We start from the raw sequence: 26,054 nt of genomic DNA, 5'->3' as shown, positions 1-26,054 counted from the left end.
CCCACCATAAAACCAGTTCTTTGCTTAAAGATCAAACTGTGATAGAGCTTTAATATCTGCTAAATGAAGCACCTCCAAGGAAAACAGCTAAACATTATGTATAAGTGACAAAAAGCCCCCAACTGTTTAAAGGTAATAAAGGATAAAAAGTTGTGCTAAAGTTTCCTAGGCCTTATGTCTTGTTTTTTGTTTGTTTGCTTTGTCGGTTCATTTGTTATTGTTGCAGAGGTTTTCATAGTATGTACCTTGCTTTGTTGATTATCAGCACAGAATCACATGCAAAGTCCAGGCTTATCACCTGACAAAGTGAAAATTATTCCAATTGTATTTAATTAATTAGCTGGAGATAATGGGAAGAGTTTGTTCCTGCCAAGTTTCTTAAATCTCCCTGAAAGGGCTTGCATATTTAAATGTTCAAAAGGAGTGAAGCTGCTGTGCCTGATTTCCTTCAGTGTTTAAAAATGGCAAGGTGAAGGCTTCTCAGGTAGCACACAGACTTTTATGCATACATTAAATGTGGTGTGGTGTTTATTTCCAGTTAATAACCCTGATTCTCTAACTGGATCTGTATAATAGGTCCAGTTACAGCATTACATCTTATACAAACACTGGAGAGGACAGGTTGTGTTGCAGTCAGCAACATTTGCAAAACAGTCCATTGCAATATGCATCTGTAAATATTTGTAAAAGCTAGATTTCCATTTGCTTTGGGAAGGTTTTCAACCTGAACACAACAAGAAATTAAAACATTGCTATCTCATCTTATCTGATTCATCTCAAGTGCATATTATGTTCAGTGCATTTTGAAACGCAGTCTATTTTTGCAATCTATTACCACTACTGCAAAAGAAGTAGCAGAAAAAAACCCTGCCAAAACACTGAATAATTGGAACAAATAGTATAAATAAGGACACTGTTACTTGCTTCTGAATATTTTAGAGACAAAAAAAAAAAAGAATTGAGTTCACTGACATACTGATCCAAGTTGCTTATTTAACTGTGAAATCAGCATAATGGAAAACTGACAAAATAAAACCACAGTGAAGGATTAATTTTCCCTTTTATCCTATTTTTGTGTACATTACATTTGAGCCCTAATTTCTGTGTTTTTCTGTTTGATTTCACAGGTTTGTGAAATCAGTGGGATTATTGAAGAACAGTTTAATAAAAAAAAATATGGTGATCAAAACTACATGTGAAAATTTGCATTAGTTTATGCAAAAAAATTTAAATAAATTTATTTTTCTAGTATCAGCAGCACATGGGTGGAACTGCTCTGATAAGTGGATGCTGTAATGCACTGAATGAGAGTATTTACTGTGGTACAGTGGCCTTAGGAAAGAAGGGTAACTGTCACATTTTAGTATAAATTTACTATAATATTTTGTTTAGTTTATGCCCCTGTTGTTTTGGATTGACATTTGATAAACTAAATTCTGCCTGACCAAAACAAACTTTGCCTAAAGATTGTATGTATTTTAACTTGTCTAAGGTTTTCTACTCCTTATATTTTTGTAATCTTTGCTCTTTTTTAGATTAATAAAGTATTTGCTGCATCTGCCCATGTGTTATGTCCCATTCAGGTCTCACAGAGAGCTAGCTGTTCACTCATAGTCACCTGCAGAGAGAGCTCAGACAGGGGAATGAGTGAAAGAGTGTGTGTGGGTAGCAGAAACAGGTGCTGCTCGTGCTGCATAGCTTTGTATTGAATTTATCTACTTTGATCTTTAAAACAAATAAAGACTCTGTTAAAAAGGGGAACATGAGTGCTGCATGCATGCAAAAATAAAGCACCTAAAGGAATTTCATATATTATGATAAAATGTTAGTTACCCATATGGTTACTGAACCAAACTGCTATTTAAAATATTCTGTCTGGTGTGTGCTGTGTGCTTGGGACTTTAGAAGGTGCATTAGCACAGACATCAAATGAAGGGATGTGGCAGTTGCATTTACTGATTTCATTTAACTGTTAATTCTGTCAAGTGTGTTCTCAGTTTCCTTTGTCTTCAATAATGTATGCTTAGGTCCTGTATTTTAGACAGAATGATATAATGAAATTGCTTGCAACTATTAAAAAATACAGTATTACAAAGCATCTATTTGTTTAAAAAATAAAAATGAGTTGTCTGTCTTAAGTATTTCATAGTGTGAACTTTTTTCTGCTGTCTCACAAATACAAGTGCTAAAACCAGAGAAACTATATGGTTTGTGTTAGTCATGATCAAGTTAAATGGAAGTTAACATTGTGGTGAACAAGTACTTGCTATGTGTCATCATAGTGTACAGTTCCTGTATGTAAAATGTTTGGCATACTGAAACCCCCTGGGTAGTTCCTTGAAGTTCATTTCAGGAAGGTACTTCATTAATTTGTCATCAGTAAAGAAAATCTTTAATGCTGTGTGCATTTGCAATATACCTAAAGACTTGTTTGCATATAGGAGGGTATATTATCATTGATGTGCTGTACTTAGTCAGTTGTGCTCAGAAAAGCATTCTTGTATCTCCTTTTCATGAGTTTTATTCTTCCTTAATGGCCCTCATTTCACATTCTACCTTGACATTACTGAAAAATATAAAATAGGATTGCCTTTTTCAGTTGCTTCACTAAATATCTGCTAAGCTGCATGCTTTCTGCTTCATGTCATTACTGGGTGAAATTATGGCTACATGTAATCCTTGGGGAAAATCTCATTGACTTCTGGAAAATCAAGATTGCTCACAACAAGTTGAGAAAGAAATTGAAGGTTGTCAGCATCTTAATTCTAGAAGTTCTGGTATGTATGAGAATTTGAAGGCAATTTTGGCCTGGTAGGGCAGACATATTTGGCCAGGGACTTGTCTGGTTTGAAATTTTGGTTACAGGTGAAGAAATACAAGACAGGCTTTATTCAGAAAGGCAGAAAATCAATCATTTCACTGGTATTCTAAGGGAAAAAAGGCTTTTCAGTTACAGATATAGTGAGTGCATCAAGAGCTTTTAGAGTGATTAAGAATTTAGCACGTGCTAATTGTACACAAGTATCTCAGGGTGTAGTGGGGTGGCTTGGGTGGTCTCAGTTGTAAAAGTTGTGAAGCCCTGAGCTCCTGAAATGTGGCTGTTCTATGACTGGCCAGAACAATGGTATTTCTCTGGGACACTTTCTAAGCTGAAGAGCACAGAATAAAACCGTGGAAAATATTACATTATTTTCACACTAAAACATACAGAAAATCCCATGTGTGGGTTTTTCTGGTTTGCTTTATTTATTTATTTATTTATGCTTATAATTTTGAAACGATCTCATGATTTTTTTTAATGCTCATGGTTTGCACTAACCCCTCTAAAGCATATGGCAAACAATTTTGGCTGGTATTACTGCCCAGCCCAGCAGCTGAGCACTGCAGAGGAGGAGCAGCCACCTGGTGCCCTGACTGCAAACAAGCTGGCAGTGAAGTGAAGCAAGTCAGGAGAACTCCAAGGAGGAGCAGAGATGCTCTTAATAGGCAACAAGCAGCTGGGCTTAGGGGCCAGGGAGCACAGGCAGCAGCTGGGCAGACCATGCAGAAGGCATGTGTGATAAACTTATTTTCACCTCCAAGCTGCAGGAAGCCTTACTAATTTTCTGTTTGACCTTCTTGGCTTCAGGAAGCAGTTTCTCAATTGCTTATGGAATAAACTGTGCCTACACAGTGTCTAATTGAATTCAGAGTCAGCTGTGGATGCTCTTGTTGCTGCTCTATTTAGTTTGGCAAGAATGTCAAGGTGGAGGGTTTTTTGGGGTTTTTTAAATTTGTTTTTGACTCTGCACCAGGCACTTCAAAGTCATCCAAAAAGCTGTTGTAAAGCTGCATAGAAATGTGCTGCTGTCTAGTTGCATGGAACAGAATAGATTTAGCACTTTTCAGAAAGACACTTTATGGGTCATTGCTGGTGCTATTCAGTTACTGCATTTTGATGGAAAAAAGAGTCATGGCAAACAGATAAATTTTTCCAAGCCATATGTTTTCATCTTAATTTTTTAAAGCCTTTATGAATGTGGTGATGAAGGGGATGCAGGATTCTAAACAGTACTTGTAAATGAAAAATCCAAACATGTCTCAGTCTATAAAAATGCATGTAGCTTAAAAACAACCTTAATGTATCTATATTCATTTCAATAACATGATAATACTAATGGGTTTCCTTTGTACTGCTCATATCAAGTAACTTCATCATTAGTCAGATTTTAAAGACTGCCTTCTTGCTACTCCAGTGTCCATCTCTAGGATTTGTAGGTATGACTGGGGGGAAATGGAGAAGAACATTTACTTGCATAAAGCTATAATAATTAAAAATTTATTTTGAAATATCCAGTGGAAGGTTTCTATGAGCAAATCCTTGTCTTCAGCAATAATTTAAAAACACTTAACAATCAGTTGTACTCTGTATTAACAAAACTTTCTGGCCCTGTGAGAATATGATTCCTAAAAATACAACCTTATTCACAGTTCAGGTGTTTTTCTTTTTCTTTCAATTCTTTCTTACAAAAGAGGGAGAAAAATAGTTTTCTGCTTCCTGGAGTATTGCTTCAGGTTTATCTACATTTTACTTACAGAGGTAGCTAGATAAATGCAGGGAAAGTCCTATAATCCAACAACTAAATTCAGAAAAATATATGGACTTGATGAAAGACAACTCACATGCATTAATGTGATGCTATCATTCCATTTCTCTGGCTTTACATGGACACACTTCACATTTAATCCAATAAACTATTCATGTAAAATACAGAAAAGCTCCCCTGGGTTAGATTACAGCAGCCTGGACTGCTCTGTAGTAAACATGCTAACCATAAAGTTACAGTGCTTTTACTAACTTTGTATTACTCCAGGCAGCTTCATGAGAAAAAAAGATGTGCAAAAATATGTGTTCAGAGAATTTTTTACCCATTCAGTCTTTGTTTCAACTTTTTCTTGGATTAGAGAGCAGATAGTTAGGCAATGCAATTAGTTATGTAGATATTTTTGTGCTTTACAGTTTTAGCTGAAATGAAATTTTGGCATTAATCCAAAAAAGTTTGGATTAATGGTTTGACAGCATTAGCCTACTTCTTGCTATATTGCTGAATTTAATTACTTTTAATTATCAACTTACTGGTTAAAAGAAGATATATATTTTTCAGTTACATTTCTGACACAACTGTTCATTAGGACTTTGGATGCTGTTTTCTTTCTTGGCATGTTATATAAAACTAAAGCATAATCAAATAGAATCTAGTTTGATGGCACACTTTCTCTTTTTCTTTGGATAGTACAGTCAGCTACTATTTTCTATGGCTTGTCTGCCCTAGGTATGCAGCAAATCTAATATGTATTGTCCATAGAAGTTTCCTCTACATCAGCTTTAAACCTATCAAAACCTATCAAGATGCATCTTCAAGTGAAAACTGCTCTGGACTGTAAATTCAGTTCAATCAGCAAAGCAGTCTAGTTTTTTTTTTACTTACATAAACACAGCACAAAGGTAGAAATTTCACTTTATTCACTTTTTTTTTTTTTTTTTTTTTTTTTTAAGAACTGAAATTAAATCTATGAAGCTTCAAGTAGATCTTTGTTGTTGGAAGATGGCAGTGCTTTAGTGACTAATACTATGCCAGCTGCTATTCCTGAAGTTCTGCTGTAGAATTTGATGCCCTCTGCAGCTCATGCATCTTTATTGTATGAAGAGCATTTGTGTTTGAACCTCGCATTGTTTTTCTTTAATTATTATTAGCCAGTCCTGGGGAATGCTTCTAGTTCTAAAATGTTCAGGTAAAATCCCTGAACCAATGTCTTCTCTAGATTACTGGACCTTCTTTTGAGAGCTTAATGATGGAATATTGTTCTAAACTGGGAGACAGAGGAGACCTTTTTTTCCCACCAAACCATCTACAGCTCTGAAGAGACTCTACAGGAGAGCAAACATAAGTAGTTCCTCTTGTGAGTTCCTTGAATGCTGAGATGCTGATGCTCACCAGGGACCTCCTTTCCCAGAAATGTACACATGTGTGCCTAGAGAGGGGGTGCAATAGGAAATGGGGCTGGGAAGGGCCTCCAGACATCAGTTCCTCTCCCTGATGCAGCATAATTGCAGCCTAACTATTTCTGTCAGATTTTCTGAGAATGTCTGGAGATGGAGAACCCCTCTCATTATCTTTAGAAAACCATGTACCCAAGTTCTTGTATTTTGCATGACAGCACTTTCTCAGAACAATATCTTTTCTCCTTGAACACATTCTTTATATCTTAATTGTCTATATCTTACTTCAGCTCAGATAACAATGAATTGAGATGCCACCCAAGGCAAGAAAATGAATTATTTGTCCTTTTGAATTATTATTAATTAAACCCTTTTGAATTTTTGCAGTGATGCAAATGTGGGCAGGATTTCATTCCAAGTCACAGTGAGTGCTGAAGAAGCATTGTTACACCCCACAGATTTGTCAGCACACAGCAAGGACTTGTGCTCTACAGGGTGGACATGCTGCTGCTCTGAGAAGCCTTTCTTTTGCACTAGAAGTGACATTAGATGAAACAGCAGAGTCCTTTGAGTGTCCATGCTTCAGCCATTGTAGCTGTCTCCAAAAGCCATGAGGATTTCATGAGTGCATTGCCAAAATGCTCCCTGGGGCCTGATAAGTACCATAATTCAAATTCTCTCCTAAGTGCCCCCAGAAATCATTCTCTTCCTATTGATGTGTGTAATCCAACACCTACACACTCACAACTCCAGGTTTAATAAAGTCTGGGGCCCTTTAGCTGAGATTCCAAGGCAACTTATATTTCTTATCCCCCCAGGTGAAGCTATATTTCTGTGTCCAGAATACATCATCCATTATTGACTTTTCATCTGGACACAGATCTTGCAGAATTTAAAATATTTTCCCTATGAGGATGTGTTGAAAACATCTGATGGGCTTGCCTGGGGTACTGTGATGCATAGGCCTTCAGGGAGAGACTTTAGCATCAGCCTCATCTGTAATTCTGTGTCTGTTCTATGCAAAGACAGGAAGCTATTTAAAAGAGAGAGCTAAAGTTCCTGATGTAAGAATAGCCAAAACTCCAGAGACAGATGTGCACTCACTATCTCCCTTTAAAGCAATTAATTCAAAGTGTGAATTAATGTTATCTTCTTCTATCCCTTTTTCTGCACACAAAATGTTTGTAAAGAGTAATACTGTGTTCAAATGGTGAAACACACATTTTTCAGCATTTAGACATGTCAGAAGAAGGTTGACTTATTTAGGAAAAATAAATGTTGTACGCTGTAGATTTTAAAAGGGTAGGAGAATGAATCTGAGAGTGTAGGAATGTTTTTCCAGTATCAAGAATGAAGTATCTGTATTCAGAATGCTGTATTTGTCTAGCCTAAGGTACATACAGTATGTCCTTCTCCATTCCACTGGAATCACATTCCAGTACATAAGACAAACTTCAACAATCCTTCATAATACTTCTTATATTGCTTCTGTCTTCACTAGTGACTCAGAAACCTGAGAACACTGACAAGTGTCATGCAGAGGGGTCCTTAATTCAGAGTGGTGCAATAAGACATTCCCAATGCTGAGAAATAATATCTCCAGAGAATGTTAACATGTTTTTTGCTTGACTTTGACTTGTGGTGGTAATGTGGTGTCATGCTTTTGTCTCAGGTGCTTACCTGACCCATGATACTTTTCAGTTCTGTACCTAATGTAGCTATGAAATGTCAGTTTACACTGATATGTAATATCAGAGACAGTGAGATAAACTTTTATCCTGTGCTTACTAAAACAGAGGAAATACTGCTATTAATATTTGTGTATAAGGTTATCCCATTTGTGATGGGTTGCATCCTTTAGAATGGTCTTCTCTTATTCACAGCATTAATAAATTCTGTGTTCAAAAAGCTACACCCATTTCTGAACAGTGACAAGCATCATATCCAAATTGCCCTGTTGTCTTTTTAACCTGGTGTGTTCTCTTCTTTGCAAGGCAAAATTGTCCTAGCAGAGAGCAGCCTCCCAGTAGCTGCATCTCTTGGCACCCTGAAGGATCATTTGCATCCTTGATGGTGTTTTCAGCAGATTCTGTACTATACATGAAGTTCCAGCTCTGGTCCTCATGTTTTATGAGCTTGGAAGTCATCCAATTTTATTACTGGACCTTTTAAAAATATCATCTGAAGGTTTTAGTCATTCTTTCTAAACTATTTCTTTGGAGTATAGGTGAACTTTGACATAGATTAATTACAGGGCTACATTTTTTCCATTAGGAATATCTTTTTTCCTCCTTCCTGTTGCCTCCATATTAAATATTTTTTGAAATTCTGAATTGAGGTGGCTACTCTAATCCAAATATAGCATTTTTGATTGATTGTGAGAAACAATGATAGTTTTTCCTCCTATTAATTGTAATTTACCACTGCCATGGGATTTTGGGTCGAGAAGGTGATAACTGAGAGAGACTTAAATAAAAAGCTTCATCTTTTAGCCTGTTGAATTTCTGAATTTAAAATTCTTTCTTATTGCTGTATTGCTTGTAAAAGCTGCATTTTTCTTTTTGAAACATGTTCATAAGATCTGCCAGCAAAAAAAATCTCACTTTTCTCTGTTTAGTGTGCCAGTAATTGGTCTACATTTTGATTCATACCCTATGATGTCATAGAAGTACTGTAGTGTTCTGCTTTATGGCCTTCATGCTTCTTCAGTATTGAAGAAGTTTGGTCATAGTTCAATTTAGCAAACTAACTAACCTCATACCAAACTAACATTTATGATTCTCACAGGCTTATGTGAGTTTCTAGAGACTGTTCTCCATTCTTCAATAAAAAATTAGTAGTTTTGGCTTACATTTTAGCTTGTGTTAGTAGTAGAAAAATACATGCCCCCAGATAAGAGGAGTTTTCTGGGATTTTGTTTATATAATTTCTTTCCTTTTTTGATGCAAACAGAATGGCATTTAGCCACCCAGAATATGTCAGCTAGCATTATGACAGTCTGGTTGCCTCCAGGTAGAGGCAAAGGGGCATTTGCCAAGTGTATGGAAATGCAGTGAAGTGTGCCCTGAGTTCCTCAGGGATCCATTTTCTTCCAGTGAATGAAGCTCTTTGAATTCCTCTCCTTCAAGGGCTCCAAGGGCATTTTTGCTGCCCCCTTTTTTTCCTCTTCATGGTCTGTCCTCAGCATATGGCTTTCCACACGAAGCACTTCCTTTTGCTTATAGGCTGGAGTGCTCTCTTCTCATTGTAGCTCTCCCTGGTGGAATGTTGGAATGGCCTCAAGTGTATCTTCACAGGTGGAGAAAATTGTATATGTGATGGGAAGTGAAGGGAGTTTGCACACAGGTGTTTCTGTGCTGCTGTCTGTGCTGTGTGTGGACATTTCTGTACATCTCTGCTGTTTCTGTCTGAAGGAGAGGAACTGGATGGGTGTCTCTGCTCCGAGCTGCTCTTTCTCAGGTGCTTGGTCATGCATTTCCAAAGGAGTCACAGCACTGCTGCTGGGATACCTCATCATTTTGAGCTGAAGCCCTCAAAGTGATTGCAAGACCAGTTTGGGAAACAGAGATCCTTTCTGACACTCTTTGATGCACCCCAAATCCTTTGTGCTCCCATGGTCCCCATGCCCTGTTGACAGCACTTTCTGTGATCATCTGACACTGATGCTCCAGGAAGGTGTCCTGCTGCTGTCCTGAGATGAACTGTCCTGTCTCAGGTTTGAGGATAAGCTCACATCCACAAGTAAATGGTGCAGTTCTTATCCTTAAAATGATACAATTTAGTTTTCCTTGTTTTGATGCCAAGCAAGAACCTGGCTCTGGACAGGGCTGTAAGAGAGCGTTTAAAAATGCTTTCTGCAAACCCTCTATTTGATGATGATGTGCTGAAACACTCCAGAAAGTGCTTCTCTCAGTCCCAGAACTTGACTTACAGACAACATTTACTGAAATTCATTTTGACCTACAGAGCTTTCAAATCTGCCCTTTGCTTTGTACATTCTGTACACAGAGGTACCAATTTCTACTTTCATGAGGGAGAGAAAAGTTATTAATATGATGATAGATCCTGTAACTTTACAGAATGAGAAAATCATTTTATTGCTGGCAATGGAAAGCAATATTTATGTCACAGTGAGGAGGTACACTCTCCAATATATTATACAAGATTCTAAATTTATTATACACGTTCAATTTTTTCATTCAAGAAGATTCCTTTTTGATAAGATTTAAGGTTTCTATGGTGAAATATTTGAAAATCGTGACTTTTTTATTGCTTGTACTGCCTTGAAGTTGAAATTGATCATGTAATAAAATATACTTGTTCTTTACATATCATCATGAAGCTTTCTTCTCTACAGAATAATTTCGAGTGACTGTTCTACTGGCATGTTTCAGAGGAACAAGATTTAGTTAGAGCTAACTTATGGGAGACAGGTAGAGTAAGCATATAGATACAAAGTTTAATCTACCAGTGTGTGCTTAAGTATCTTTTTTGTGTGAGGGTTAGAAAATTAGTTTTTGAGCTGTAGCCCAGTGCAAACCCAAAACAAATAGCAGGGTATGAGCCTTTTGGAAAGTGATTGTGTATTTCCAGGGATGGCAGGCAGCACCACTCTGATTTATATCAGAACAACTTTCACTTAATATTGACCATATGGCAGTTTTCACCACCTACATTGTGCAGGACCTTGTCAGTGGCAGACAAAGCAATGAACCTTATTCCCAGGAAATGTGACTGAGACAGAGGATGCTGCATTAGGGCACATAGATTGATAGCACAAACCAGTCATAATTAGAAATCTCTTAATCCTTGGTAAACATGAGGCTTTTGAACCTCATTGCATTATTTTGACACTATTGAACTATCAAGTGTGGCAGCTTGTTTTCAAATTATAGATTTGAAACAGATAGCAACAAAAAGTTGTCATAGAACTAGTTTATTTAATGCACAGTCCAATTTTACACATAGTTTATATTCATAGATAGCTTTAATGCAAGAAATGAGGAGGGAGGAATATTATTGGGAGTACTTGAACTTGACTCTGTAGCTTGCATCTTCATGAAATCACAGAATGGTTTGGATTGGAAGGGACCTTAAAAATCCTCTAGTTCCAGTCCCCCTGCCATGACACCTTTCCCTAGACCAGGTAGCTCAGAGACTCATCCAACCTAGACTTTACATTTCCAGGGATTGAGCATCCACAGCTTCTGTGGGCAACCTGTTCCAGTGCCTCAACACCCTCACAGTGAAGAATTTCTTCCTATATCTAATCTAAACCTACAGTCTTTCAGTTTGAATCCATTGCTCCTTCTCATGTCACATGCTCTCATAAATAGTCTCTCTCCATCTTTCTTGTAGGCTCTGTTCAGGTACTGGAAGGATGAGAACATCCCAGATCTTTCACAATTAAATTCTTCCTCCCAGCAGTTTATTTTCACAGCTCTAATTGTTGCACTGAATATTGGAACAAAACTGGAATCAGGAACACTTATCCTATATTTGGAGAGGAAACAATTTCTTTTCACTACTTGAGGAAATACTCATTGCAGGAATTCTCTGGTGCAGTGACTTGGCTGATATGCAGGATTGTAGGAGGGTGCTGTTGGTGCAGGTGAAGTGAACTCGATACCTCACTGTCCCCACATTATTTACACACTGGCTATGTGTGGCTAGTTGGAAAGGGAACTTCTTTGGCCCATCTACTGGCAGTGCCACCAGACATGCCAAACATCATTATGTAGGGCATGCTGCTCAAGATATTTGTTCCCATTTAGCAATTTGTTTTGCCAAAGGTGTGTGTAGAGCTCTGCCCTTCAGTTGCCTGGTGCTGGATGATTTATGGAATACCTAAAGCTTTGTGAGCTAGACATGGCAATTTCACTGAGGCTGGATGTCCTCTGGCTCTGTAGCTGGACTGCCTATGATCAGTACCTGCCTCCTCAAGCCATCAGGGCTCTTCTGTTCCTGCTGGGTCTGCAGCAGTTACTGCTGAGAGAGTTCCCCTTCCCTCGTGCCAGGGCTTGTGTGTTGCTGCCTGTGTGATGACCTGAAAATGAACCACTTTCTTTTGTCTATCACTTTCAGCCAGTTTCCCAAAGCATTAACATACTAAGCCTAAAGACTAACACTATATCTTGTGTCAAAGATGGAGTTGAGGTTTACAGAAACCTGTAGCTAGTTGAAATTCAAATAGCAGTAGATCCAGGACACAATATGATTGTAGTGTAGGCATATGGAGATGGGGTTGGAGAGTGGGAGGTGAGGGCTGGGAGGCAAAAATGCTGATCCACTATAAACAGACAGCACAAATAAATAAACAATAAAACCACATGTGGAAAAACGTGGTCAGTATGCATTATATACTATTACAACCTCTCACCCGGTCCCAGATCCTTTTGCAACCAATTATGAACTATTGACTTACTAGGAGTTCTCTCAGGTGCTTTCTGATATCATAATTGCTTTTATAGTGGAAAACCTAATTAAGTGATAAGAGAGAGAGAGAGCTCAAAGCACATTTACTGTATCTGTAGTGAGAATGAATTGCTGAGATGATAGAGTAAAAGTAAGTTCTGGGAAAGACAAGAGTAGCAATTTTTGCAGTCAAGGAGAAGAAAAATAATCTAATAGAAAAAAAAAATTATGTCAAACTCCTTCTGCCTCAATAATGCTAATAAAGATTGGCTGGAAACCACAGTGACACTCATTCTATCCTTTCAGACATTCAGTTATTTGCAGGTCCTGCACACCAAGTTTTCTATCAATCTATATTCAAGGAGCCAGCATTTGGGTTTGGTTAACTATCCTTCATGATGGGTCTTACCAAAACCTGCTGAATGTCCCTGCCAGCTGTCACAGGGGGAACACACTTGTGACTGCTTTCTAATCCCTCAAGTGAGAAACATCTCCCTGGCCTCCTGCTCCATAAATCTCCAGAACACTTACATGTCTAACTTCAACAAATGAATCTTCCTGATGGCATTCCTTTTTTTTTTTTTTTTTTTAAACAAAATGAGGTACTTTCTTTAGACACATCCCGTGGTTTCCATGTGATTTTCTGTAGTATTATCTGCAGTTTACATTTAGTAAATTTATAAGAATGGACCACTTTCATTGGAAGTACCTCAGTCCTGTCATGATGATGTCCTTAGGCCCTAAATATATGGCTTGTAAATGTGTTTAAAGTGTTAATTATGTTTTGTTTCATATTAATATATGTGATAACAGACTTCTAAAGTGTTCTGCCTTCATTTTGGGAGATTGGATTATATTGCATTTCTTGAATCTTTACATAAAAAAATAAGAGCCAGATTTGGTAGAAGTCAGTGCAGCTACAACAGATTTATCACTGGCAAGCCCTTTACTTCTATAGGTTTCTCAAACTGATGCTTTTTCAGAAATAAATATTTTATTTTTGGAAAAAGAATTTTAAATTCTACCCAACTATGCCAAATATGTCTATATAAATGTAACATATACTGACTTTCTCTATATTAAACATCAGTGTTTACTGTCAACCAAAACAAACAATGCTGCAATAAAAGTGAGCAAATAGAGGGACTTGGCTTTTATTTCTATTTTTTTGCCATACAATCAAGTAGGGCCAGTTTTTACTGCCTTTGATGAAAACAGAGTACAAAGAGAACTTGACTGACTGGCAAAGTACAGTTCTTAGACCAAGTGATGAGAAACTTCAAACTATGGGCTGTAGACCAACATCAGTAAAACTTCAAGAGCTTTGATACTGATTTTCCAGCAGTGAGATTTCACACCTTTTGCTTTCAGATTTCATTAGTGGTCTGGGACTAAATTAAAAGAGAGAGACTTCTCTTAGATGCCAGGAGAGTTGATCATCCCTCAAACTTAATAATTGTGCTGTGGCAATTTAAATTATAGCAACAGCATTCTGGTGTTTCTTTTTAGCAGGTTAAGAATTCTGGTTCTTCTTTACTTAAACACAGCTTTAAATTGAACATCTGAAATCAGATGGATTACATATTTCCCTGAACATTTACAGACTTCCCAAAATGGTTTGGCCCTTTATCTAGAAAGGAAGAGAGGAGTTACTTTACCTACTGCCAGTGAGCTGAGTAACTTAGCCCTCTCAGTTGTGAAGCTGCTCTGTGCATTGGAAGATTAACTAAAAGGGTCTCTGGAAAATTGCCAGGTTTTGGTTTTTTTTTTAACTAATGCCATCTATTTTTAATGAAAGTTGACATGGCACTATCTTCTATACAGTTAACAAGCAGGTTAATTGTCCTTCCCTCATGTGATGCAGTCCCTGATCCCTTTCAGCTGCCAGCTTGCTATTACTAGAGGAGGTTAATAAGAACTTTCCTGAGTGACTTGATAGAGGGATGTTGTGTGTTACATGGAAAGGGCTTCCCTATACTTTATGAGCTTTGATGGTAGAATAGGAATTCACTGTTTCCAAAATTAATTCCTAATATGCTCTCTATGGTGGAAAGGATGCAAAAAATAAGGCAAAGAAGAAACACTTGAGTTATTTCCTTTCTCCATAAAGCATGCATTATGATTACATTCACTGTCATAGCTTTGGGTCCTCTTCCATTTCTGTGACCTGTAATTCTGTATGCAAGCTTTTGGGTTTTTTCAGCTACTTTTCCTTATTAGTTTGCCGAATACCATTTAATGTCCTTGTTCAAAGAGATATTTTCCTTGCTCATGCCTATAGTCAGATTGAAATCAAAGAGAATTCAGAATTTGGCAGGATGAATGTGCTCTGTCCTCCAGATAGACTTAGAACACACTTTTCTTGTGTGTGAAAGCATTAAGTTGCTCAGTGTACTGTGTCCCATGTTTTGAAGTAATCCTTCAGGTGTTGTGAACTGAATTCAATAAGCCATGATCTGATAAGATTACTTTTTATCAGGGACCCAGTGTTGCCATTATTTACCCTGATGGATGTGTTCCTTTGTTTTGATGTGTATACACTGATTATTGACACTGCAAATGAGCAGAACTCAACATTGAATAGAGATTATCTAAAATATACAATGCCAATAGTAGTTTCTTATCATAAGCATGTTTGAAGAATATCTTGAGTTTTACTTGCCCTTTTCCTCAGCAAGTAAGATTGTAGCAGTATTTCATGACATGGCCTTTTTGTTCCATGTGAGCATTCAGCTAATCTGCTGTGATTTTAGGGTGCAGCACTGGAAAGTCACATCCTGTTGAAATCTGGTTTTAGCAGCTCTGATAGATCCCCTTGGAGTGTCTCCCTCATATTTATATTAGAAACTCTTTGCCTTTGGATGGCTAAACCCAGCAAAGTAGAATCAAATTCAATATGGAATGTGGCATGGCTTCAGTAATAATTAAGGTGAGGTCTCAGCTGGATGTACTGTTGCTATTCATAGTAGCTTCATCCATTGACTTCTTTCTCTATCAGTCAGAAAAAGTTCCTTTTGCATTTGTACATTGCTAAAAAGCACACACAAATGCATGCTGGGATGCAAATTTTTTTACACATTTAAAAAATTTAAATTGAAATTAACATTCTAAAACATTTCCATGCTAAGGATAATAATATTTCAAAAACCTTCATCTTACTATCCTACTCTGTTAAACATGAAAGTGAAAATGCTGAGTTAAATTCTCTTAGAGATGATGATTAGATTTTAATGTATTTTTTGTATAAATTTCAAAAATGTTGGCTGCTCAAATCAGCCAATATGATAAGTGCTGTTGGCTCAGGAGACACGATTTTATTCCAAGAGGATAACCACTAGCTGCTATCTTATTCCAAGACGATAAGCTCTAGATGAATGCCATGAGATTTAAAGAATGCTGAATAGTTCCTATTCCTAGCTTTAGCCTGCCTCATTTTATAGCTCCCTCCATTTGATTACAGTGTCCTTGGGGATGCAGGATTACCCCAAACAAAACTAGGCTGTATTTTTGTAACCTGTCCAAGAGATGACACTTGCAATTAGTTTGCTATACACTTGTGGTTACATGAGATCAGCATTGTAATAATGACAAATCAGTCCATTCAAATGTCAAAATTCTAAAATATTTGTCAGCTAAATGAGATCTGTTTTCAAATACACATTTGTATTCACAGTGTAAACATAAAATATAAAGATAGTGGCAACCAGATTCAAAGCAAGGCATTTGTGCATTCCTGCTTGTTTTCAAAGAGGCTATATAGACTATATAGAGTATATGCCATGCCTCACATAGTGCATGTTAAACCATTTAGTGATTTAGCCTTTTGCTAATTAACAGTGCTTGAATAATGGACAATACAGGTGGAAAAACTGTTATTCTTTGGCTAAGCCAACATAGTTAGTTTGTGGCCTCTCTATTATTGTTCATCTAGAAGATATGGAAAATAGCTGTATTGTGAATCACTCTATGGAATACTTTAGAATACCAAGTTATTGAATTCCCCATGAAACCTGGCTGGATTACAAGACTACTTCTTTTCCTATGCATTATCAGTAAAATCCCACAGAGATTACATTTAATGACCTTTGTTTAGAAAAACATCAAAACTGTATCTGTACTAACTTGACAGCTAATTAAAAAGGTTTGATGTGGACATTGGTTAAATAGCCTCTTCAAGCACTCTCATTCATACTCATACTGTATCAAGAAATAGCAAAGTTTAATAGTTCAGACACTTTTCCTGTGTGGAACACAGGCATTTTATCAAAACTAGAACATTAGAAACACAAACCAGCATTGAAACTGCTATTTCTCAATTTTGACATGAATGCTAACATTTGCCAAGTGAAATTGTAGTGATCACAGCAAAATTGTTGCCCTTATTTAAGCTATGCTAATATCAAGTTTCATCTTTTGTCTTTTGAATCTCTACAGTAATATTCCTACATCCGCTGAGAGCAATAAGAGATCTGGATGTGGGATCAAACTTTTACAAGAAGATTTTTATATACTGTTTCCCACAACTCCACAGTTTAGAGAAACCCAGTCACTCTTCTGTTTTGGTTGTCCTTTTCTTCGTTCCTGTATTTTCAGGCAAAATAGAATAAAGACTGCTAGATGAGTTTCTGACTACACATGGAGACTGAAGCACTGAAATTCACAGAATGCATGATTCCTTTAATGGAGATGTGACTATGTGCATGTATACATGATCTCAGAACTAGCAAAGTCTCATTTTCTTATCCAAAACATACTGAATTAATCAAACAGACCCCACTTTATTGACTCTGCAAATAAATCTCAAATTCTAACAGCTCTTGTTATCAACTAACTCTAAATGTTCTGAATATTTCCAGGCAGAAAACCAGTGAATAGATTTTAGCACAGATAGGTTTTACATACAGCAAGATCCTCAGCAGAAAAGGATCTAACCTGTCTTTTTAAAGGTTGCAAATTCAGAAATTTTACTAGTCCTCAATGAGCACAAATCTTGGCCTTGAAAAAGGTAGAGAAATCTTCACTCTGTAGCACACTCTGGTGTTTAGGGTCCTGCCCACAAAACGCCAGTGGCATAGGTTTGCTCTTCTGGAATCAGAGCAAGGGTTTGAGTATTACTTTCCAACATCTTGAGTGCTCTAGGCATCTAGATATAGAACCCAGACCCTCTCTTTTGTTTTTTGGAGGTTTTTTGTTTGCTTGATTTTTTTTTTCCTTTTTGCTCCAGGCTTTTAAATACTGAAACATGGAACTGCTCTACCAGACAAAAGAGCCATAGTTAGTACTCTAGTTGTGATGACACATGCTTGAATGAGTTCATGGCCTCTCACTTTTGCATCTGACCTCTTGGAAAAGACTGTGCATATGCAGGAAGGTTCTGTAAATATTTCCAACAATCAAATTTCTCACTGGAAGCTCTTGGTCCTTCTTTCTTTCTCTGTGCCTCCATGAAGGAGCTGATAAAGTTTTTAAAATTTGTTTAGAACATTTTGTTTTCTGTTTAAAAATCAGGAACTTGCACTGGTGGGAAAAATAGATGCTTGAATGGTCATCTTTCTGCTTTATTCTGTACCACTAACATCCTGCTATATGTTTTCACTGAGCAAGAAAAATCTGTTTGATTGTGCCTAGGCAATGGAAACTTGAGAAAATATAAGCGTAGACATTTCTAAATGACATTTCTATATTGCACTATTTTCCTTATTGGTCAAGACTACTGATAATCATTTGGTGATGTAATCAGTTATTTAGATTTCTCCATCATGCATTAATTCTCAGAAGTGCCATAGTGTCCCATTTGATCCATTGTAAAGCTAATCACTACAGTAAGGATATAATAACTGTGAGGTTTTCTTTGGAAAGGCAATTTATCTCTTCTGGTAAGGACTACATAACTATTATTTAGCCAAGTGCAATGTTGCACATCCTGTGCCTTGTATCACGTAGCATTGCACAGGTACATGTGCATGCACAAGCTTACCTGGGAACAAATCCAATACTGATTTGAAGACCCTTGTAATAAGTGGATGGAATGTCAGCTTTTGAAATCCTTCTTCTGTATCCAAAGCATGGAGTGAGCTTTGCACAGTCTTCAGAGAGGGCAGAAAGACAGATGACACATGGTAAGATCCAGCACATCAAGAAAATTATGCAGAAAGCTACCAAAGAGAGTTAGGAAAAATGCAATAAGCTTGGCTCTGCACTTGGACTGGGAAAGGTTGGGATGATTGGGAGAGGAAATCATTGAATAACCTGGGGGTTCTGGTGGATGGAAAGCTGGACAAGAGCTAACAATGTGGGCTTGTTAGCCAGAAAGTGAGCTGCATCCTGGGCTGCATCAGAAGAGTGGCCAGCAGATTGAGGAAGGTGATTCTGCTCCTCTACTCTGCCCTCGTGAGATCCACCTGGAGTTCTGTGTCCAGGCCTCAAATCCTCAGCACAAGAAAGATGTGGAGCTTTTAGAACAGTTCTGTAAATGGACCACAGCAATGATCAAAGGGCTTGAGCACATCTCCTGTGACTAAGAGAGTTGGGATTGTTCAGTGAAGAAGAGAAGGGTCCAGGGACACCTCATTGTGGTCTTCCAGCAGCTAAAGGGTGTTTATTAAAATAAGGAGGGTGACAGTTTATGAGAGTGTGTAATGACAGGATAAGAGGAAAGGGTTTTAAACTAAAAGAGAATAAATTTAGATTATATGCTATGAAGAAATTCTTCACTGTGAGAGTAATGGGGCACTGGTACAGGTTGCCCGAAGAAGTTTTAGATGTCTCATCCCTGGCTCAAGCAAGGTTAATTGGGCCTTTGGGCAACCTAGCTTAGTAGAAGGTTTTGGAGGGGATTGGAAAGAGAAGATCTTTAGGGACCCTTTCAATCCAAGCCAATCCATGGCTGGCTTGTAAAGAGCTGTTTCAAACCATCAAGATATTCAGCTTGAAAGCAGCTTTTGGAGGGGCTTACTAATGCCATCCTGAAGAGTTGAACAAGTGTCTTTCTTTCTTTGGTTTCTTTTCTTTAGTTTGGCTAATTAAATTAGCCATTTGGTACCAGTTGGTCCTGCTTGTATTTGCTCCGTCCCATATCATGTGTATTAAATAACCATTGAGCTGCTGATTACAATCAGTGATTGTCTCTGAAGTCTGACACAAAACCTATGGCAGAACTTCAGACACAGCAGATGTTAAGTGTGTCTGTTCATATTATAATCGAATCACAGGCCAGTGGCTTTGTAGACAGGCAGGGTTTGGTTTGGTGATCAGGCTCTGTACTTGCCAGTGCTGTGAAGGTTGAGTTGTGTTGTAAACCTCCTTCTGGTTATTGCCCATGGGCTGGTGAAAGGTCTTGTTACCAGCATGGATATTTGTCTGGGTTCAATGCCCCGATTCCCCTGTTGAATCAGTTTCAAGGTCAGACCTTTATTTTGTTATAAAATGTGATTTCTATCACACAGGAATAAAAGATGTTTCGGTAATGATCAATTTTTTATATAGTGAGGGTAGTTTTCTTGTGAACATATGGTTGCTGCAAGCCTGGTATTGTAGTCTCAGTAGCTGCAGAATAGATTTTCCTTCTCTCCACCCACTTCCTGACAAAGAATTACAAGGAAATATCCCACCATGTCTTCTGTTTAAAATTCATTGCCAAGACTAGGTACTCCAAAAAAGAGAAATCAGTGGAGTTATCTTAATTTGTCCTCCTACATAAATAGACAGTGCTTTCATAAACAGGAAGAACTAAGCATCATTAGGAAGCACATTTGGCCTAAGTGCATTTTCTGGAAATATTTATGCTCTGCTCCTTGTTTTTTGATAGTCAGCCTACATAGCTGGGAGGAAAGTGATCTTGAGTCCATTGCTTCATTACAGGCTGCAGGAGGATCTGTTACAATCCTTAGACCTATCTTAATATTTCTGGGGCAGAAGTAATCTCCAGCTGTATGATGGCTGATTCCCTCACTTCTGATGTACCAGAAGATATCCATTCAGTTTCAGGGGGATTCCACACTATGCAGCAATTTAGATGATTTTTATGGATTACTTATTCTATTCAGCATTGTACGTATGGGAAGCCTGTCACAAATCAAACCTGACAGAAAAGGGATGTTAGTGGGGCTAATTGCTTTGATGTAAATGTATTACATATTGGATATAACTGAGGTAATGAAATTACCCTTTTATAACAATTAGATACCTCAAATTTAATTTGCTACTTTTAGAGTAATATCCTTTGATTTAGTAATGTGCTGGTAAGGTCTGTAGTCATTGCAGATCTATGAAAAGACATATCTGCTGGTGACACTATGAGTGTAAATTTCTAAAAGATATATTTAATAAAAGATATATTTAATTCTGAAAGATATATATATTTAAAAGATACATTTAAAAGCAGTTTTACTAAAAAAACTGAGATATATTCAGGTAGAAAAGGCTGAAAAGAAAAAGAAAGGCTGTTATATTTTAATTTTCTTTCAACTCAATGTCCTCCAAAGCATCTGCAAGTTATGATGTGTTTGCAAGTTTCAGCATCTGCTGTAGTCCTTATTTTTCCTAAATAATTCTGGAACTGAGCTCATTTCTACTTGACATTCAAAGCTGTATCTATCATAGCAACACAACCCCCTCAAACATTGCATGTGTGGTGGTGACTTTGGTCTTTGTGATATTTTTATATAGTTTTGTAAGTGGGGAGCAGCACTAATTGCTTTATTCTGAGGTTTTTCCTTTTTTTTCCTATACTCCACCATCTTTGCCACACTTTCTAAATGTTTTATTACATCTCTCCTGATTTAGTCTGTGGTTTAGCATCATGATAAAGACACATTCATAAAATAAAACCAAATGAGACCTTGAACACAATGTCGGAGTCTTGCAAAATACCTGCCCTGACCATCAAGGCAAATATCCTTTTGACTGCAAAGTCCAAACCTCAGAAATTGCTTTTTCCCTCCCCATTTCCCTCCTTTTCCTCTTCCCTTCATAGTACCTTTTATTAGGGAAACAGACTTTCTTTTCCTTTTTCTGAAGACTCCAGTCCTGCTCTGCTTAGCCCTGTTGTTGTCCATTACTCTGAAACACTGACAGGGAGAGCATCCATATCCCAGACTTGGGAGCCGGGACAGGAAGGAGACCAAAAGGCAATTGTGTGAAGTTTGCTTGCTCCTCACACAAAGCCTGGACCAGGAAGTGTCCACTCAAAGGAGAGGAGTAAATAACAGCAGACCTGGTGCTCTGGCAGCAGTTACTTAGGATATGTTACTATGGAGCATTAGCAGCTACTAACTGGGTGTTGGCCTTGATCTGTCACTATATAAAACTGTCATTATTTGCATATAGCTTGAAGATCTCCAAACAAAATGAGTTAAATAGCATCTCATCACATTTTAATGGTTTACAATTTTAATTTTAAGAGGACAATAGTTGCTGCATGTTTGTTGGAGTCTGCTGGTCATGATGATACTGGTCTCAGGGCAAAGTTTTCTTGGGCTAGTAGCAAGGCTTTGGAGATCTTTTTCTTTTGTCAAGGCCCTGCCCTTTGAATTGTTTAATGGAGGTGAACACAGGAGGTATTGATTTAATGGAGAGAGGAGGTATTGGTTAAACTTTTGTCAGCTCTTTCAGTTCCCAGCTAATTTAGAATCTCAATGCTAGCCCCAACTCCATTAACACTGAAATCATCAAATGTGTGTTATTTTGGACCAACTTAATTTGCATTAGTTCTGTTATCTGATCTCATTGAAGCACATGTCCATTAAACTCAGCCATATAATGGGTAATATAATAATTTTTGCACAGTTTATGTCTTATTACAATTGATTATGTACTTGGACAATCAGTATTGTACAACCAGTCCCAAGAGAGGACTATAATTCAGCATGCCCTATGAACAAAAATATGCCCATATGCATGCTCCATCTACACCTTGTCAACATGCCAGACTGAAGGAATCAAAATTTGCTGCAGCTTCACTGCATTTTTGTGCTTTTTTGGACTCTGAGATGAACAGCACGAAAAGTGGATATTTTTGTTATTTTCTGAGTTTTCTGAGTTTTCTCAGGATACAATTTGGATCAATCACCTCTTTGTTTTTTCAATGTAATTTGATTTCAACCCCCTATTTTTCCATTATATTGCTGAGCTAGCTTTTTGCTTTCACTAAGAAGGATTGGAATAACCTTATACTGTCTCTCTGAACGTGACAGTTGACATCCTGAAATTATATATTTATATATGTTAAACCACAATTAAAACACACTATATTGCACTTTAAAAGCTGATCTCATCATCTTCAGTTTAGCTCATTTTTCTCTTCCTTCACCCATGCCCCCATTCCAATGGTGGATTGAAACCAGGCTTTCTGGCTGCAGCCTTTGAAATCTGAATTTCATCAGTGATAGAGCACTGGAATGTCTGATTTGAAGCAGAAAAGATTTATTGCAATCAATGTTAGTGTGCAGAGAGTCACGCCATCCTGCTTTAAAAGTTATCTCTGCCTCTCTCTTCCCTCCAACCACTCCACCTGACTCACACCTTACTGCAGAGCAGTGTGCTTGCAATCCCATCTCAGACAAGGGTGGGGTTTTCTAGTGATTCATTCAAATATGTAATAATTATGATCAAAGCATATTTCACAAATTGAAATTAATCACATTTTTAGTGTTGGCCCATGAACAATAAACAATTTCTTGTAGGGGGCCCTATTAGAGATCAGTGAAAGTTCAGAACTTAATTTGTCTTTAGTGCATTTTTGGGGGGTAGTGAATGATTTCATACAGACTTTCTGGCTCTGTGTGAGCTTTCCTTTTGGCACAAGTTTACTTAAAAAAATGTAGAACAGACAGTAGCTACATTTCATAAACCAGTCTATGATTTCAAGTTGATTTTTAATACTATGTCTAAATTGACAGAAAGAAAAAGCTTGGTAAATGTGTTGGATCAATTATCTGTGATGCTTCTAATTCATAAGGGCGATTATGATTTTCTACTAAGCACAAAATCAATTAGCAATTGGCAACTAAAAACCACATTTTCCTATAAACTGTACATGGAGTAAATAAAAAGTGTATAATCAGGAAGAAATCTTGTGGGAGTTTTGTTTTTCTTTCTGTAACATATATATGTACAGGTAAAATTTAGACAGCTGGGAACAGTGTGTTTAGGCAGATATCTGTTCAAAGGGCTTTTAAACATAGGGTTTATCTCACATAATCTGGTTTTGCTGTCACAAAGATTCTTATGACATTCTCATGTTGCAGAGATGAAATTAGGTTCCTTTCCTGAAATATGGGAAAGATTCCACAGAATGTCTGTTGTTCACAATTGGTACAGGAAGTAAATCAATTTACTGAGTAATAGATCTCTTCAGAAAGTGCCAAAGAAGCTGTGAATTATTTGAGGGATATGACCTTGCTGCCCTCTTATTGTCTCAGAGGATGAAGAAAGGAGAGAAAGTTAATTTCATGTATGTCCCTCATGTAGATATTTATCATCAGCACTGATACAATCTTAAATTTTCTTTAAACACCTCCAAAATGAGTTTCTAGTCCTGGCCAAACATTCCAGATTGGTTCCAAGAGAAGGTAAAACTTTTAAACCTTTGAGAAAAACTATGCATGACAGCTGTGAGGGAACATGTTACTTCACAGGGTAAGGACATGACAGGACAGAGAAAAACATAGGGCACACTGGAGCACAAAGTAGAATTTTTTTTTTGTTAATATCTCTCTTGATGTCTCTTCAGAAATGTTTTGGGGTAGGAAAATCAATAATATGGGTCCAGCACAGCTCTGGGTCTGGCTGGATTTACTGTTTAGTGAAGTCCTGGAAATTCCAGATGTTTTTAGGATATGTTCACAAACCAAATAGAAATGTAGTTATAGGCCATGTGGGTAGCCCAGGATCTCAGTGTTATTTTAATTAAACTTTGCTTAGATTTTTCACATAGTACCCTGAAAGCTAGATTAAAGGCAGGAATATGAATGATGGTTTCTACCAGCAGTGTGTGTCCACCTTTACAAGCTGTGAACAGGCCCTTGCCAGTGCATTCTAATGCCTGTTTTCTTTTTTTTAGCAGAAGCCTTGTTTTTTGGAGGAGTCCTGAGAGTCTTTTCCTTGTGCAGAAGTGGCAGTCCTGCCACTTCATGTCCCAGAGACCCTGTAAAATGAAAGAGTAAAGCCCCAGATTTTTACTGGTGGTAGACTTTGGAATTAGAGGGGTACTTAGACTTCTCTCCACAACATTGAACCATGAAGTTTAGGAGCAGAGTCTTTAATTGACTATTTGGTTCTTTCAATACATGCAGAGCTGAAACCAAGCTAAGCTTGGGAACTCAGAGCCTAATCAGCTTCTACCAGTTTGCAAATTTTCTGTTTAATTTGCATGTAATACAGTTCTCCCACTGCTGACACTGGAGGAAGTTTGCAAATGCTGACACCCTTACCTATTGGTACTGTATTTGACTCCAGGATTTATGAGTGAATTTTCAGAGCCTTTACTGAATGTTTTGCACTTTAGTGTGATCTCATGGCAAGATCCACAGAATTAAAGGGTAGAACACATCTGAGAAGATTTTAAATTGTATTCAGAAATCAAGTCAGGAGATCATTAGATGAATGCTCTTGTGGAATAAAATTGTGTCCCTTTTGTGAAGACACTGCTGTAATTGTTTTGTTAGTTTTGACTTAATGATTGTAGTGAAATGCTCAAGAGTGGACTACTGGTTGCCAAGCTTTACTTATTTTATCTAAATGTTAGCTGTGTTTTAACAGAATGGGGGTGCACTTGCTGTAAGAGCTAATGCCACTATTAGTTCACAACATTAAATTATTTCTGTTTATTTTCCTTTTAATTGATGTGAATGATGTCATCTGTGCTACTGCCTTTTGTTCTGTATTTACTAACCTAGTACAGTGCCTTCTGTGCTTTAAATCACAGTGGCTTTAATAGTAAATGCAATTCAAAACCATGTTTGGATGTATTGTAGTTGTTTTACCTGTTGTAGCTGTAAATTACACCTGCTTAGGTGAGAGAAGAAAGTCTCTTTCAGGTGGTTAATCTCAAAACATCACCTCTAGGATCCATTTTTAGTTTTTCAATCTCCTCTCCTTCCATCTTTTGTTGATAGTCTATTGATTGCCATGGTGGGAATCCTTGCACCATTTATCCTGTGCTGGGTTCTCCTTTGTCTGATCTTTGTTTTGGCTAATCCAGCCTTGCTGCCAACCCCAGAGGCCATCATCTGATATCTTTTATGTGCTTTTATGCATTTATGAGAAAACTCCAGCCAGGCTTCCATCTATTCTGCTTAAATCCCTGCTGCTCTGCTGCAGTGCTCTTTACTAAGCAAGACATCAATCAAAAATTGATTGTTCATCTAAAATCATCAGCTAAGCAAGCTTCCAATTGATATTCATGGTCCATCTCAGTTCATTCTTGCTGAAGCTGCCTTACCTTATTTCACTAGCTGAAGTAGCCCACTGTACCCCTTCCTCACTGATATTTATTTGGGCAGCAGAGGGGAAGCTGGCTGGGTGGCGCTTGCATAGCCTGACCCACTGGAAGGTACTAGTGGGTGGCTGGGACACAAGGAAAGCCTATTGCTCTCTCCAGGGAAAAAGTCTAGGACTATGTGCAGAGCTTGCTACAATAAGGAGCCTTGGCCTTGTTTCA

The 26,054-nt window shown here is 37.6% G+C and overlaps 1 protein-coding gene across 2 annotated transcripts in view; it reads left to right on the top strand.

Moving 5' to 3' along the window:
- The window catches only part of C2H8orf34 (chromosome 2 C8orf34 homolog), a 148,145-nt gene extending 146,015 nt beyond the window's left edge, over window positions 1-2,130 (top strand). For both annotated transcript variants that reach the window (XM_056484324.1, XM_056484323.1), the window contains exon 14: window positions 1,128-2,130. In XM_056484324.1, the coding sequence (XP_056340299.1) occupies window positions 1,128-1,135 (8 nt within the window). In that variant the 3' untranslated portion in view covers window positions 1,136-2,130. The remainder of the gene's footprint in view (window positions 1-1,127) is intronic.
- The last annotated feature ends 23,924 nt before the right edge of the window (window positions 2,131-26,054 follow it).

The sequence above is a fragment of the Oenanthe melanoleuca genome, chromosome 2, assembly GCF_029582105.1.
Source record: "Oenanthe melanoleuca isolate GR-GAL-2019-014 chromosome 2, OMel1.0, whole genome shotgun sequence".
Lineage (NCBI taxonomy): Eukaryota > Metazoa > Chordata > Aves > Passeriformes > Muscicapidae > Oenanthe > Oenanthe melanoleuca.
The sequence above is the reverse complement of the archived record's forward strand: the minus strand, read 5'-3'. Positions and strand labels throughout refer to the sequence as shown.